General features: G+C 40.5%; 1 protein-coding gene across 13 annotated transcripts in view; it reads left to right on the forward strand.

Moving 5' to 3' along the window:
- Positions 1–17622, forward strand: part of Dtnb (dystrobrevin beta) — a 207155-nt gene that overhangs the window by 104689 nt on the left and 84844 nt on the right. For all 13 annotated transcript variants that reach the window (XR_015045156.1, XR_015045155.1, XR_015045158.1 and 10 more), the window contains exon 9: positions 6025–6149. Coding sequence is in view for 9 of the 13 variants with exons in the window: in XM_085830168.1 (XP_085686294.1) it covers positions 6025–6149 (125 nt within the window). In the remaining 4 variants the exon portion in view is untranslated. The remainder of the gene's footprint in view (positions 1–6024; positions 6150–17622) is intronic.

Raw genomic sequence — 17622 nt, forward strand, 5'->3', positions numbered from 1 at the left:
ACATGTGTGTATGCAGGTGCATGTGCACTTGTACACATACATGTACTCCCCACATTCATACATGTGTGTATGTATGTATGTGTACACACACACACACACACAATAAAATTAAATTATAAATTTGAATGTATCCATTACTGATTTTATCTTTAGCAAGCACATAAAAGAAGCCTCAAAAGAGAATTCATATGGTATAGATTATATTTGCTGAGAAATCAGTAACAATAAAAAAAAAAAGGTTCATGCATTTGGGTATTGAAAGCTTCGTTGACTTGAACAAATTCCTAAAACAGCATTATTTGCCAAAACTGATTCCAGATGGAGAGGAAAACCCTCTGCACGAGTACTGAGAGTTTGGGGCCAGCTACCCCAAATCTCAAAGCCTGTCTCAAAGCAGGAACGGAGACTGAGTGGCGCAGGGAGGGGCACTAAGGAAACTGAATTAGTAGCTATGTTTTCCCAGAAAGGTAACAGTGGGGCCTGAATGGCTTTGCATGAGTAAATGTTCAAATAAAATAAAATGCCAGTATTATAGAAAAATCCTAGAAAAACTAATAAGAGTTTCTACTTTTTTTTTTTTTTTTTTTTTTTTTTTTGTTTGGTTTTTCAAGACAGGGTTTCTCTGTGTAGCCCTGGCTGTCCTGGAACTCACTTTGTGGACCAGGCTGGCCTCAAACTCAGAAATCCGCCTGCCTCTGCCTCCTGAGTGCTGGAATTAAAGGTGTGCACCACCAGGCCCGGCCTCTACTTTATTTTTTAGGCTTTAATTATATTGATACTGACAAGTTAGAAAATCATCATCTTCCATGCCCCCCGCCCCCCAAAATGAGCATGACAAGCCACTTCCACACATGGCCATCATGAAATCCAACCAAAATAGTGGGAGAGAAATCAACAGTGTTCACAAAAGATACATCATGACCACACTTGTTTTTCTATTCTAGTAATTAAGGACTTAGTATTATAATTTAACATAGCCTTATGGTAAGATGGATAGAATCCATATAATTGGCTCAAAAACCTTAGATGAAAATTTTACAAAATGCATTGAAAATTTAAGCATGAATGCAACTGTGAGAAAAATCTTACGGTACAGCACTTTACTAACTCACAGCCTACTAAACAGTAAAAAAGGGAAATAGAAGGTGTTTCAAATGGAAAAAAACAATAACATTGGTGCTGACATTGTAGAAAACTAGAGACATTTTCTGGATAAATCGTCAGAATGAAAAAAAGCATTGGGGTAAGAAAGCTAAAAATATATGAACTGGTGTATATCAAGGGTAAATTAAATAATCAAGCTTTGAATAATAACGTAAAGAAGCCCTTTATGGAATGCTGGAAAACACATACAAGTAGCCTGTCTCATAGAAGTAGCTCCTCAAATATGTAATTGAAAAATGAGCAGGAGGTACTGGTAGGGTGGCTCAGTGGTCAAGAGCACATGCTGCTGCATTGGATCTGAGTTCAGTTCCCAGCATTCATGTTGGGCATCTCACAACTGTCTGTAACTCCAGCTCCAGAAAGCTCTATTGCCCTCTGCTGGATTCTGCAGGGACCTGTGCAAATGTACACACACACACACACACACACACACAAATACAAATAAATAATACCATGGTAAATTTTGTGTTACATCCTTTTATCACATTTAAATTCCAGGGTTACTGGGCACAAAACTTTATTTTGAAAAATGGCTAGAGATAGATATAAGAACTCGTAGGTTCTTTACAGCTGGGAGTTGGTTCTCTCCTTCCAGTTTTATGCTAGTTCTGAGATCAGATTCACATCGTCATGCTGCATCTGTACTGCTCCTGCTGGGCTTTCTCTCTAGCTCTGAATTACAAGACTTCATAAAACGACTTGGGGAGATACTTTTGTGGTCTGAGAGGGAAATTTTAACATATAAAAGGTACAAAATAGGAAGATATTAGAATACTAAATTGGGATGGCTAATATTTAAAGATAGTTGTTCATCAAAACTACAATACAGTGAGAAACTATACTAAAGGAGAGATTATACAATATAACTTTCTTATATTTAAAATACAAAAATAGAATTGCTGTAAGCCAATAAGAGCCAGGCTAGGTAGCATAGTTCTAGATTTGGGAAGGCAGCAGGACCTCATGATCAGAGCCGAGCCATCCTCAGCTATGTAATGAGTTTGAGAATAGCCTGGGCTACATGCTATCCTGTCACAAGAGATGGGGTGTGGGGTGGGAAAGAAAGCAAACCAATAATAGAAAACAATCTCCTCCAGTTTCTAGTTCCTAAACTGGCTTCTTATCAATGCTCAAGACAGTGGGGACAGATATTTCAGAGAAGCATGAATACCCTACAAATAAAGAAAAAGATACCCAGGCATTTTAGTTCTGAGGAAATCTCAAGTTGAAATTACAGCATCATTCATTACCCACAGGGCTAGCAAATGTTGACGTGTCTGGCAGTGACAAGGGTTGGCGAGAACGTGGAGGTTCAGGCACTCTTCCACGCAGCTGATGAGAAATTAGCATAATCAATTTGCAGAGCAAATGAGTTGGCAGTAGTTACCACAACTGAAATGTACGCAGCCTTACAAGCGAGTAGCCCCAGTCTTATGAAATTCTTACATGTGGCCACCAAGCATCATGAGATAGAAAACTTAGCAGCAAGATTGTGAATGATAGGACCAAATGGGAACCAACCAAGTGTTCCTCAGCAGCGGCGGCGTGGATATCTAAATTGTAACAAACTATGCAGGGAAGTTCCACTGGAAAGTGAAGAAGATGTGTGAATTGCAATAGATAAATTTTCACAATTATTGGGAAAGAAGCAAGCTGCTGAATGTGTATGCATACATATTTAGCCCCTGTAAGTTTTAGCTCCTGTAAGTTTTAAACATTGCTGAACAGTGTATCATTGTACATAATTGTGGAAATAATAAAGCTAAGGAAATCATTAATACAAAATCCATGTGAGTGCCTACCAGGACAAAAGGAGGTTTGATGTGAGGGGGACAAGGGAGGACCTACATAAACCTTCAAAGTGACTGTCATGTTGTTTCTCAGGAAGAATACTTGATAGATGGATATGATAACTTGTATAGCTTTATGGATTTTGAAAGTATATTACATACTCTATACCCTCTTGAACTTGATATGTAACCAAGAATGACCTTAAACTTCTGATCCTCTTACTCATACCTTCTGAGTGCTGGGATTACAGAAATACCACTGTAGTTTATGTGGTACTGGGGTCAAACCCAGGGCTTTGTGCATGGTGGCCAAACATTTTGCAGACTAAGCTATGGCCCTAGTCCTATGCCTGATTTTGAGGTCTAAAACTGGATGCTATCTTTTTTATTAGCATTTATTTATTTACTTGTATGAGGGATGCAGAGTTTGTGGTATGTATGTGGAGGTCAAAGAACAACTATGGAAGTCAGTCTCTTCTCCCGTCTGCCCACTGCGTATCCCACATAGGACTTCAGGAATGATGGCAAGTACCTTTATCTGGCCTGTGCAAAATTGGATATACTTCTTAACCCTTGACTCAAAGCAATATTTTTAAACAATATTTTTAACACTGCTAAGATTATTAAGGATTACAAATACAGGCACATTTCAATAGTCATGTACTTTATTTTAATGTTTATTAAGCGTGTGATTTCATGGCCGTTAGTGTTCAATATGGAGGTAAGGTAAATCTGCTTCATCTCTACTGCATGAATGAATGCAGGTAGTTCTTTGGTATAGCAGCAGAGTAAGAAATTACAGAGATTAGTTGTAAAGGTGAATTAAGCTACTGGCTTTTTTTTTTTTTAATTTCCATTGGTTGTTTTTTACTTGTAATACACACATACACACACACACACACACACAACCCTGAAAATAAAGCTAAAAAATTATGTTCAAGTAACATGTTCTGTCCTAAGAATAGGCTCTGTAAATGCAAAGATGAATAAGACATAGCTGGTCCCTTCAGAAGCAAGAGTCTAACAAAGATGAAAAAGGAATTCAATACTGTAACCTGGTCACTGTGATGGTGGACATACACACAGGGCCATGGGTAGCGGAGAGCCATCACTGACCAATGGAGCACTGTGAAAATCTTCACAGAGGAAAGGTACTCCAGTGTCTTAGACACTTACGTAAGACTGGTAGGAAGGGATAGGCCTGGAAAAAGGCTTGTACTCAGGTCTCTAGACCTACGGGACATGGTATGCATTGCTGTGCTCCTTGGAGGTAGGACATAAGAGAGATGCAGGCTGGGAATACATGTGCTCATGTGGAACATGGCAGCATTTCTTTACTGTTTTTCCCCCAAGACAGGCTTCTCTGTGTAGCCCCAGCTATCCTGGAGCTTGCTCTGTAGACCAGGCTGAGCTCAAACTCAGAGATCTACCTGCCTTAACACTGACCCTGAGGGCTAGGATTTAAGGCGTATACCACCCCCACCTGGCTTCCTTAGCTCTTAGCTTGTCAGCCTGTGAGAGGGACTTAGTGAGAGGGTCTTGCTGTCTAGGAGCTGTTTTGGATTAGAGGGGAGAGTCTGTGTCACTTCGTAGCTACTTGTTGGGCAAAGAGAAAGAAGTAGAGAACAGCTGGGGGCAAGAATTCCTGCTGGGGTTTGCTATATGTAATTTGACTTTGCCTGTGTGGTCTCAATGGAAAGCAGATTTGTGTTTATGTGTTGTTAAAATACTACAGCAAGCAGAATATAAAAGTTTAATGGTGATGAATACCTATAAGCCCAACATTTGAGGCTGAGGCAGCAAGATTGCAAGTTTGCAGGCCAGTTTGAGCTCCATTGTGGGTACTGCCTAATAAATAATAAGTGGGGATGCAGTATTGATGAGACGCGTGGCAGCACACAAGTTATGCTTTCTGTCCAGAGTGTTGCACTTCATAATAAATCGTATAGACGGCAGACCTCAATATTCAAACTTATTTTTTCATTAATATCCTGCCAAAATCTCATACAGCACTGTTACTTAAAGGGAATTGGATGGATAGCATTCAGTGATACAGTATTTATAAAGAGCATCTCTGCGATTTTTAGAGGTGGTACATGTGTGTAACTCAGAAGCATGAAACCCTGGGTTTACTTGTCATCTTTTAAAAAAAAAAATGCGGGAGGCCGTCTGAGTGGGGCTGTAGAATAGAGGGAGTGTAGAATAGGGTCAGTGTAACTGTGGACTTTACTCAGCATCTGGACAGTCTTTAAAGGTAATAAAATAGTTGTTTACAATTTTAGTGAACTAAAATTGAGGACTGGTGTTTCTGCTTTCCAGGGAAATTATTAGAACTCCAACTTTTTTTTAAACCTTGTAGTATGTCATCATTTATGCTGACAGGCCTAATGCTGACTGCTTGTATATGGACTTATATTTATTTAAATCCATTTGCACAGATAGACCAGTAATGCTAGATGGTCTTCCTCACTCTTTTCTCCTTGTTTCAAGACAGGGACGTACGCCACTCAGGCTAGCATCAAATTCACTGGGTAGTTATAGATGACCTTGAACTCTTGAGCCTGCTGCCTCTACCTCCTAAGTGCTGGGATTACGGACTTGCACCACAGTGCCTGGTCTGCCATGGGAATATTCTGGCATTTAGGGGTATGTCTTAGGCAGTTGATTTGCCAGCATATACAATCTGTGTGCTCTCTGCATTGTTTTAGTCTTTTGTATTGTACCCACCAAAAAAATTCCAGTAGGGAATCACCTAATATCTTACCAGAAATGACCCAGAAGTCTATGAAAGGGAAATTCTCAGTATGTAGAGATGACCAGAGGAAGTTGAACATGTCTCTTTACCCCCACAACTTGATATTACGACTCTATGGTAGAAGGAAGGGAGGAACTATAGGAATGAAGAAGCACAGAAGGCATCGAGATCGAGAGCACTGCTGCTTCCTTTCCTCAAGGCCCAGTAACATTGACCACAGTGAAATCTGATTGGTGCTTGAAAAGATATTTCCCATACTCCTGTCACTGAGTTCTTCTGAAAGGTCTTATTTCCTTATTTTCTCCTTTGACACAGAAATCCCCTGCAAAGAAGCTGAGCCATGCAATTAGTAAATCTTTGGGATGTGTACCCTCCAGAGAACCCCCACATCCTGTTTTTCCTGAGCAACCAGAGAAACCACTTGACCTTGCACATCTAGTGTAAGTATCCACTGCATGGACTGTGCTGAATCGTGGCTTTCTGATGGGAACTCTAACTTCATAAATCTCTGTGCCCTTGCTCTGCATTCCTCAAGCCAACATGCCACGGCAGCCTCCTGAAACAGGAGTACCCCAAAGAACGATTATGGTGGCATGGAATTAGGTTGTCTGCCACTGTCTGTGTCCTTCTTTTCCTTCACTGTGGCCACCATGTCTTCTCTAGCAATGACACACCCGGGCACTTAGACATTCACATGGCATGGGAATGAAAATCTATTGAATTTTATCTGTTCAAATTTAAAGGCATGAAATGACAAAGGGCAGCCCCGTGCAGCAGCTTGTGGTCGCTCTTTAGTACACTGACGTCACTTCAAGTTGTGAGCCATTTCTTCTACATGTTGTCAGTTCATATACAGTGGGTTGTTGTTGTATGGTATGATGTCGAAGCACACACATGCACACACATACACACACACACACACCAGTCTACATTTGAACTTGTTTCCAAATTCCTTTTTGGGGGAGGGAGCTAATAGCTAATACATCATTTCCTTTATGGCCTATTATTTGTGGTATCATTGTCAAAATTAAAATTTCCAGAGTCCAGTGCTCACATTGCATGCACAGGCTCTGGGTTCAACCTCTGATCCTGCATAAACAAGGAAAACTTTATTTCCAAATGGACACAGGCTGAATCTTTATCCTGTTCTTTGGCCCAATTGACTATCCCTTTGCCAAAATCACCTATCTCAGTTACCATAGAGACATAGTGATATTTTTCAGGAATGTCTTAAGTTTTCTCTGTCTTATTTTTTCCAGTTTCTTACAAATTTTGGAATCAGCTTATTGGATTCATGAAATTTTGGGGTTTTTTTTTACTGATTTATTGAACCCAAAGATCAAATTTGAGAAAATGGACTTTTTTCACTATTATTTTTAGATTTTTATTTATTTATTATTATCTGTAAGTACACTGTAGCTGTCTTCAGACACACCAGAAGAGGGCATCAGGTCTCATTATGGATGGTTGTGAACCATCAAGTAGTTGCTGGGATATGAACTCAGGACCTTCGGAAGAGCAATCGGTGCTCTTAACCTTTGAGCCATCTCTCCAGCCCCAAGAACTGACATTTTTACAATATTAAATTTTCTATTTCACAAACATGGTCTCTTCTTCACATTCACTTAAATGTCTGTAAATAAAGTTTATAGTTTGGAGCTAGAAAAGGTGTTATATTTGTTATATTGGTTTCTGTGTTGTGTTTTTGTCTTTTGAGACAGCATCTCACTGTGTAGTCCAACCTGACCATAAGCTCTCTCTTGGCCCAGGCTAGCCTTAGCCTTCTGAGTACAGGGATTGCAGTGTACACCTGACTAGATTGCCTCCTATGGAACTGACATATTTTACTGTAGTTACAAATAGAGACTTTTTTCCTACAAAATTCTAAGACATATTTAGTATTTCATAAAATTCTACTGCTTAAAGTATATAATCCCTGTGAATTTAGGAAATGTGTTATCATGCCAGTGGGCTCTGTTTTGAACTGTTTCTTAGCTGTTGATTATAGTGTGTGGAATATTACTGGTGTTTGTATTTGGTGCACTGTGTATTTACCTTTCTTTCTTTTTTCTTTTCTTTTTTTGGGGGGGGTATTTTGAGACAAACCCCTCTGTGTAGCCCTGGCTGTCCTGGAACTCACTTTGTAGACCAGGCTGGCCTCGAACTCAGAAATCTGCCTGCCTCTGCCTCCCAAGTGCTGGGATTAAAGGCGTGCGTGTGCCACCACCGCCCGGCTGTGTATTTACCTTTCTTAACATACTCATTGCTTCTAACAATTTGTATTCAATTTATTTAGAATTTTCTATAAATAATTTTATAATATACAAATAATGGTGACTTTGTTTCCATCTTTTAGACTTTCAGAATTAATTGTGCTTTTTGGAGAGGAAAAGGTTTTACTCTGATAAGTGGAATCCCCCACACAGGACTGAAGAGAAGGCCTGTAATAGGCATTCTTGTACTATATTAATCTCAGGGAGAATACTAGTAGCTGTCATGTGGGAGAGGTGAATTTGGTTTTATAGATTTAATCAAGCTAATCAGCTTCCTTTTTATTTCTGTTTTCAAAGACTGATTTATTTTGGTAATGAACACAGGCAGAGTTTTATCCAATTTTTTTTTATTTTGAGATGATTGTATGAGTTTCTTTTTCCTCATTAATTGATATAGTGAATTATGTTAGTTGGGGTTATCTGTGTGTTATGATGCTAGGGATTAAATCCAGAGCCTCCCACATCTGAGGCAAGCACTCTACCACTGGGCTACATTCCCAGGCCTGTTTTTAAAAGTCACTCTTTCCTTCCTGAACAAACCTGGGTTGGTTATCCAAAGCACAGTTGAATTTTGCCTGGTAATATTTTGTTAGGGTTTGGCACTGTTTACAAGTGAATCTGGACATAATTTTTCTCATTTATTTTTTTCTCTCTTTTTTAATAAGTAAGAAAGGCTTTAAGACAAAACAGCATTAAAACAGCATTACTATATAGTCAAATTTCAGAGTATGTGCTTATTTAAAAAAACTTTTTTCTTCCGGCCTGAACAGCACCGGGGTAGCTAGAGCGCAAGGGTCGGCTGACACCCGCCAGCTACCCACAACCCCCGCCACAGGATTTTGAGACTGCTGGTGAGTGGAACACAGCTTCTGCTCCAGTCCAATCACGCGGGACCTGAGACTGCTTTGGTTGGGGAGGCAGAAATCCGGCCTACGTAGGGCCACAAGCCTCTTCCGGTCAGAAAAGCACCGGGGTAGCTAGGCGCAGGGTCGGCTGACACTCGCCAGCTACCCACAACACCCGCCACAGGATCTTAAGACTTCTGGTGAGTGGAACACAGCTTCTGCTCCAATCCAATTGCGCGCGGGAACTGAGACTGCATTAGTTAGGGAAGCAGAAAACCGGCCTGAGTAGGACCACAGGCCTCTTCCGGCGTACCGCCAGCTACCCACGACCCCCGCCACAGGATTTTGAGACTGCTGGTGAGTGGAACACAGCTTCTGCTCCAATCTTTAAACAGTGACATCGACAACAACTAACCCCAAAGATTACCAGATGGTGAAAGGTAAACGTAATAATCTTACTAACAGAAACCAAGACCACTCACCATCATCAGAACCCAGCACTCCCACTTCGCCCAGTCCAGGGCACCCCAACACACCGGAAAAGCTAGACACGGATCTAAAAGCATATCTCCTGATGATGGTAGAGGACTTCAAGAAGGACTTTAATAACACACTTAAAGAAATACAAAGGAACACTGGTAAACAGGTAGAAGACATTAAAGAGGAAGCACAAAAATCCCTTAAAGAATTGCAGGAGAACACTGCTAAAGAGTTACAAATCCTTAAAGAAAAACAGGATAACCTAATCAAACAGGTAGAAGTCCTTAATGAAAAACAGGAAAACACATCCAAACAGATGATGGAAATGAACAAAACCATACTAGACCTAAAAAGGGAAGTAGACACAATAAAGAAAACCCAAAATGAGGCAACACTGGAGATAGAAACCCTAGGAAAGAAATCTGGAACCATAGATACGAGCATCAGCAACAGAATACAAGAGATGGAAGAGAGAATCTCAGGTGCAGAAGATTCCATAGAGAACATCGGCACAACAATCAAGGAAAATGTAAAATGCAAAAAGATCCTAACTCAAAACATCCAAGAAATACAGGACACAATGAGAAGACCAAACCTATGGATAATAGGAGTGGATGAGAATGAAGATTTTCAACTCAAAGGACCAGCAAACATCTTCAACAAAATTATAGAAGAAAACTTCCCAAATCTAAAGAAAGAGATGCCCATGAACATACAAGAAGCCTACAGAACTCCAAATAGACTGGACCAGAAAAGAAATACCTCCCGACACATAATAATCAGAACAACAAATGCTCTAAATAAAGATAGAATACTAAAAGCAGTAAGAGAAAAAGGCCAAGTAACATATAAAGGCAAGCCTATCAGAATTACACCAGATTTTTCACCAGAGACTATGAAAGCCAGAAGATCCTGGACGGATGGTATACAGACACTAAAAGAACACAAATTCCAGCCCAGGCTACTATACCCAGCCAAACTCTCAATTAACATAGATGGAGAAACCAAAGTATTCCACGACAAAACCAAATTCACACATTATCTCTCCACGAATCCAGCCCTTCAAAGGATAATAACAGAAAAAAACCAATACAAAGACAGGAACCACGCCCTAGAAACAACAAGAAGGTAATCCCTCAACAAACCTAAAAGAAGACAGCCACATGAACAGAATGCCAACTTTAACAACAAAAATAACAGGAAACAACAATTACTTTTCCTTAATATCTCTTAATATCAATGGACTCAACTCCCCGATAAAAAGACATAGACTAACAAACTGGCTACACAAACAAGACCCAACATTTTGCTGCTTACAGGAAACTCATCTCAGAGAAAAAGATAGACACTACCTCAGAATGAAAGGCTGGAAAACAATTTTCCAAGCAAATGGTATGAAGAAACAAGCTGGAGTAGCCATTCTAATATCTGATAAGATTGACTTCCAACCCAAAGTCATTAAAAAAGGCAGGGAGGGACACTTCATACTCATCAAAGGTAAAATCCTCCAAGAGGAACTATCAATCCTGAATATCTATGCTCCAAATACAAAGGCAGCCACATTCATTAAAGAAACTTTAGTAAATCTCAAAGCACACATTGCACCTCATACAATAATAGTGGGAGACTTCAACACACCACTTTCACCACTGGACAGATCATGGAAACAGAAACTAAACAGGGACACAGTGAAACTAACAGAAATTATGAATCAAATGGATCTGGCAGATATCTACAGGACATTCTATTCTAAAACAAAAGGATATACCTTCTCAGCACCTCATGGTACCTTCTCCATAATTGACTACATAATTGGTCACAAAACAGGCCTCAACAGATACAAAAATATTGAAATTGTCCCATGCATCCTATCAGATCACCATGGACTAAGGCTGATCTTCAATAACAAAATAAATAATAGAAAGCCAACCTTCACGTGGAAACTGAACAACACTCTTCTCAATGATACCTTGGTCAAGGAAGGAATAAAGAAAGAAATTAAGGACTTTTTAGAGTTCAATGAAAATGAAGCCACAACATACCCAAACTTATGGGACGCAATGAAAGCATTTCTAAGAGGAAAACTCATAGCTCTGAGTGCCTCCAAAAGGAAACTAGAGAGAGCACACATTAGCAGCTTGACAACATACCTAAAAGCACTAGAACAAAAGGAAGCAAATTCACCCAAGAGGAGTAGACGGCGGGAAATAATCAAACTCAGGGGCGAAATCAACCAAGTGGAAACAAGAAGAACTATTCAAAGAATCAACCAATCAAGGAGCTGGTTCTTTGAGAAAATCAGCAAGATAGATAAACCCTTAGCCAGACTCACTAGAGGGCACAGGGAAAGCATCCTAATTAACAAAATCAGAAATGAAAAAGGAGACATAACAACAGATCCTGAAGACATCCAAAACACCATCAGATCCTTCTACCAAAGGCTATACTCAACAAAACTGGAGAACCTGGATGAAATGGAGAAGTTCCTAGACAGATACCAGGTACCAAAGTTGAATCAAGATCAGGTTAATGATCTAAACAGCCCTATATCCCCCAAAGAAATAGAAGCAGTCATTAATAGTCTCCCAACTAAAAAAAGCCCAGGACCAGATGGGTTTAGTGCAGAGTTCTATCAGACCTTCAAAGAAGATCTAATCCCAGTTCTTCACAAACTATTCCACAAAATAGAAACAGAAGGTACTCTACCCAACTCATTCTATGAAGCCACAATTACTCTGATACCTAAACCACAAAAAGACCCAACAAAGATAGAAAACTTCAGACCAATATCCCTTATGAATATTGATGCAAAAATCCTCAATAAAGTTCTTGCTAACCGAATCCAAGAACACATCAAAACAATCATCCATCCTGACCAAGTAGGTTTCATCCCAGGGATGCAGGGATGGTTCAATATATGGAAATCCATCAACGTAATCCAGTATATAAACAAACTCAAAGACAAAAACCACATGGTCATCTCGTTAGATGCGGAAAAAGCATTTGACAAGATCCAACACCCATTCATGATAAAAGTCTTGGAAAGATCAGGAATTCAAGGCCCATACCTAAACATGATAAAAGCAATCTACAGCAAACCAGTAGCCAACATCAAAGTAAATGGTGAGAAGCTTGAAGCAATCCCTCTAAAATCAGGGACTAGACAAGGCTGTCCACTTTCTCCATACCTATTCAACATTGTACTTGAAGTCCTAGCCAGAACAATTCGACAACAAAAGGAGATCAAAGGGATACAAATTGGAAAAGATGAAGTCAAAATATCACTTTTTGCAGATGATATGATAGTATATATATGACCCTAAAAATTCCACCAGAGAACTCCTAAACCTGATAAACAGCTTCGGTGAAGTAGCTGGATATAAAATTAACTCAAACAAATCAATGGCCTTTCTCTACACAAAGAATAAACAGGCTGAGAAAGAAATTAGGGAAACAACACCCTTCTCAATAGTCACAAATAATATAAAATATCTTGGCGTGACTCTAACTAAGGAAGTGAAAGATCTGTATAATAAAAACTTCAAGTCTCTGAAGAAAGAAATTATAGAAGATCTCAGAAGATGGAAAGATCTCCCATGCTCATGGATTGGCAGGATCAACATTGTAAAAATGGCTATCTTGCCAAAAGCAATCTACAGATTCAATGCAATCCCCATCAAAATTCCAACTCAATTCTTCAACGAATTAGAAAGTGCAATCTGCAAATTCATCTGGAATAACAAAAAACCTAGGATAGCAAAAACTCTTCTCAAGGATAAAAGAACCTCTGGTGGAATCACCATGTCGGACCTAAAGCTTTACTACAGAGCAATTGTGATAAAAACTGCATGGTACTGGTATAGTGACAGACAAATAGACCAATGGAATAGAATTGAAGACCCAGAAATGAACCCACACACCTACGGTCACTTGATCTTCGACAAGGGAGCTAAAAACATCCAGTGGAAGAAAGACAGCATTTTCAACAAATGGTGCTGGCACAACTGGTTGTTAACATGTAGAAGAATGTGAATCGATCCATTCCTATCTCCTTGTACTCAGGTCAAGTCTAAGTGGATCAAGGAACTTCACATAAAACCAGAGACACTGAAACTTATAGAGGAGAAAGTGGGGAAAAGCTTTGAAGATATGGGCACACGGGAAAAATTCTTGAATAGAACAGCAATGGTTTGTGCTGTAAGATCGAGAATTGACAAGTGGGACCTCATGAAACTGCAAAGCTTCTGCAAGGCAAAAGACACCATCAATAAGACAAAAAAATCACCAACAGATTGGGAAAGGATCTTCACCTATCCTCAATCAGATAAGGGACTAATATCCAATATATATAAAGAACTCAAGAAGGTGGACTCCAAAAAGTCAAATAACCCCATTAAAAAATGGGGCTCAGAACTGAACAAAGAATTCTCACCTGAGGAATACTGAATGGCAGAGAAGCACCTGAAAAAATGTTCAACATCCTTAATCATCAGGGAAATGCAAATCAAAACAACCCTGAGATTCCACCTTACACCAGTCAGAATGGCTAAGATCAAAAATTCAGGTGACAGCAGATGCTGGCGAGGATGTGGAGAAAGAGGAACACTCCTCCATTGTTGGTGGGATTGCAAGCTTGTACAACCACTCTGGAAATCAGTCTGGCAGTTCCTCAGAAAATTGGACATAGTACTACCGGAGGATCCAGCAATACCTCTCCTGGGCATATATCCAGAAGATGTCCCAACCGGTAAAAAGGACACATGCTCCACTATGTTCATAGCAGCCCTATTTATAATAGCCAGAAGCTGGAAAGAACCCAGATGTCCCTCAACAGAGGAATGGATACAGAAATTATGGTACATTTACACAATGGAGTACTACTCAGCTATTAAAAAGAATGAATTTATGAAGTTCCTAGCCAAATGGATGGACCTGGAGGGCATCATCTTGAGTGAGGTAACACAATCACAAAAGAACTCACACAATATGTATTCACTGATAGTGGATATTAGCCCAAAACTTAGGATACCCAAGATACAAGATACAATTTGCTAAACGCATGAAACTCAAGTAGAATGAAGACCAAAGTGTGGACACTGTGCCCCTTCTTAGAATTGGGAACAAAACACCCAGGGAAGGAGTTACAGAGACAAAGTTCGTAGCTGTGATGAAAGGATGGACCATTTAGAGACTGCCGTATCCAGGGATCCATCCCATAATCAGCTTCTAAACGCTGACACCATTGCATACACTAGCAAGATTTTGCTGAAAGGACCCAAATATAGCTGTCTCTTGTGAGACGATGCCGGGGCCTAGCAAACACAGGAGTGGATGCTCACAGTCAGCTATTGGATGTATCACAGGCTCCCAATGGAGAAGCTAGAGAATGTACCCAAGGAGCTAAAGGGATCTGCAACCCTATTGTTGGAACAACATGATGTACTAACCAGAACCCCTCCCGGAGCTCTTGTCTCTAGCTGCATATGTATCGAAAGATGGCCTAGTCAGCCATCACTGGAAAGAGAGGCCCATTGGACTTGCCAACTTTATATGCCCCAATATAGGGGAATGCCAGGGCCAAAAGAATGGGAATGGGTGGGTAGGGAAGTGGGGGGCGCTATGGGGGACTTTTGGGATAGCATTGGAAATGTAATTGAGGAAAATATGTAATAAAAATATTAAAAATTAAAAATAAAATAAAAAAATAAAATAACTTTTTTTTTTTTTTTTTTTTGGCTTTTCGAGGCAGGGTTTCTCTGTGTAGCCCTGGCTGTCATGGAACTCACTTTGTAGACCAGGCTGGCCTCGAACTCAGAAATAGTACACGTACGTGTCTTATCAGTGTGTATGTGTGTATGTATGGGGGAGACATGCACATATATGTGCATGAATATGGAAAGCAAAGGTAAGTGTTGAATGTCTTTCTCAATCAATTTCCACATTAAAAGGTTTTAGATCAAGGTCTCTCACCCTGGAGCAATCCATTTAGCTAGACTAACTAGCCAGTGAGCTTCAGAGCCACCCATCTCCACCACCTCTAGAGTTACATATGTGGTCTGCCACTCCTAGATTTTTACATAAGCACTGGGATCCAAAATCAGGTTCTCGTGTGTACAAGGCAAGTGTTTTACCAACGGGCCATTTCCCTTGCCCCTAATAGGTTTTATCAGAGAAAAATGGAGCTGGAGGGATGGCTCAATTGCTAATGTGCTTATTCTGCAAGCTTGTGGACATGAGTTTGAGTTCCAGAAACTGTGTTAACACACTGAGTACGGTGATGCATACTTCAAATCCTGTGTTAGAGAGAACAAGACAGGTGGCTCCCTGGGGCTCACTAACCACCTGGTCTAGCCTAATTGGCAAGCTCCAGGCCCCATTGAGAGACCCTGTCTCAAACAAGAATTGACCTTTGACCTCTGCATGAACATAAACACACACACAAACATACACCCAAGTAATAATTTCAGTAACATTATTTTTTTTAAAAATTACTCAAATATCAACTAAAAGCAGGTGCTATTGAAGAACAACCAAATTAGCAGGTGAAGGTACTTGCCACTAAACCTGATAACCTGAGTTTGATTCCTTTTTTTTTTAAAAGATTTATTTATTTATTACATGTAAGTACACTGTAGCTGTCTTCAGACACACCAGAAGAGGGAGTCAGATCTTGTTACTGATGGTTGTGAGCCACCATGTGGTTGCTGGGATTTGAACTAAGGACCTTTGGAAGAACAGTCGGGTGCCATCTCACCAGCCCCCTGAGTTTGATTCCTAACTGTACCATGTGGAAGCAGAGAATCAGGTCTTACAAGTTGCCCTTTGTCCTGCACATATATGACCTGCACATATACATCTCTCTTTCATCTCGTCTCCTACTTCCCCTACCATGAGTAAATAAACAAATCATTTTGTTTCTGTACTTCTGTGGAAATGCATGACAAATATGATATAAGAATATTTCACAGGTAGACTTTAAGACCTCTTCTGACTGGGGCAGTGGTGGCGTACACTTTTGATCCCGGCACCCAGGAGACAGAGGCAGGTGGCTCTTTGAGCACAAGGCCAGCCTGGTCTACAGAGAGAGTTCTTAGGACAGCCAGGAATACACAGAGCAACCCTGTCTTGAAAACACAACATAAAACACAGCAACAAAAGACCTCTTCTGTCCATTCTAATGCACTCTTGCTTAGCTTCCTATAATTAAATTAATTAGTAGATGATTTTACAAAGAATGATAATATCAAAGAAAACTTCAAAAAGGCTAAATGAGATTGATAGTTGTAGCTGAAGTGGATTTGTGTTCTCAGAAGTCAGATTTCACAGATATTAAGTTTAGTCACGACTGTGTGCAGTGGACTTGAAGCACTGAGGCTGGTCTTTTTCATAATGCCCAGGAACTCTTGCTTCCTAGCCTATCCATCTCCACCAGCCTCCTGCACTGTTTGTGGTAGCGCCTCATCAGTCACATTCTTGCTGATGCACTTCATATTTATAAATTGTCGCATGCACCCCGACCAGCAGGAAAGAGGCAACCACTTTGTCCTTCTTCAAGCAGGTCTATTCAGGAACACTTAGCATTGCAATGCAGGAACTGAAATCCCTCGCACAACCCCGGGGCGCGCCTTAAATACCCTACTGACTCCTCCCAATCACCCCAGTCAGGTAACAGCAGTCCATAGGTTCACAGCAAGTGAGGACACCTCAGGTGAGCTGACGAGGCATGGCATCTGCGCAGTGCAGGTGGCTGGGATGTGGCTAAGTCTGAGATAATGAGGAAGTCAGGCGCAGGTCATAAGACCTGGCAGCTGTCCTGGGCGCCATCTTGGGGCGGCAGCCGCACCCACTCCTCACAATAAATGGAACCTTCCAGAGGTCATCGTTAGAGCAGGAAGACTTTCAGGGTTTCCTTCTGTCTTTCTCAGACATTTTATGAAGCATCTCTCTCTGTCAAGCAGTCACTAAAGGTCCTTTCCTGTCCTCCATCCATTATGTTTATCTTTATCTCAACTTCTTCTTTCTGGTTCAAAGACCAAGGTTCTCATCAACCTCTTTAGTGCCCCTGAAACTAGATTTACAGATACTTGTGAGCTACCATACAGGTACTGGGATTAAACCCTGGCCCTCTGCAAGAGTACCATGTGCTCTTACCTCTGAGCCGTTTCTCCAGCCTCAGTCACTGAAATCTGTTCTCGTCCTAATGTGGCCGTTTGAATTCATCTCTCTTCTCCAATTTTCACCACCTCTTGTCCCTTTAATCAGTTTATTCTGGCAGGCGGTCATGCCTAGTCAGGTGTGGCTGCCGGAACCTAGGC

Source organism: Mus caroli, unplaced genomic scaffold (genome assembly GCF_978045245.1).
Source record: "Mus caroli unplaced genomic scaffold, Mus_caroli_1 scaffold_14, whole genome shotgun sequence".
NCBI lineage: Eukaryota > Metazoa > Chordata > Mammalia > Rodentia > Muridae > Mus > Mus caroli.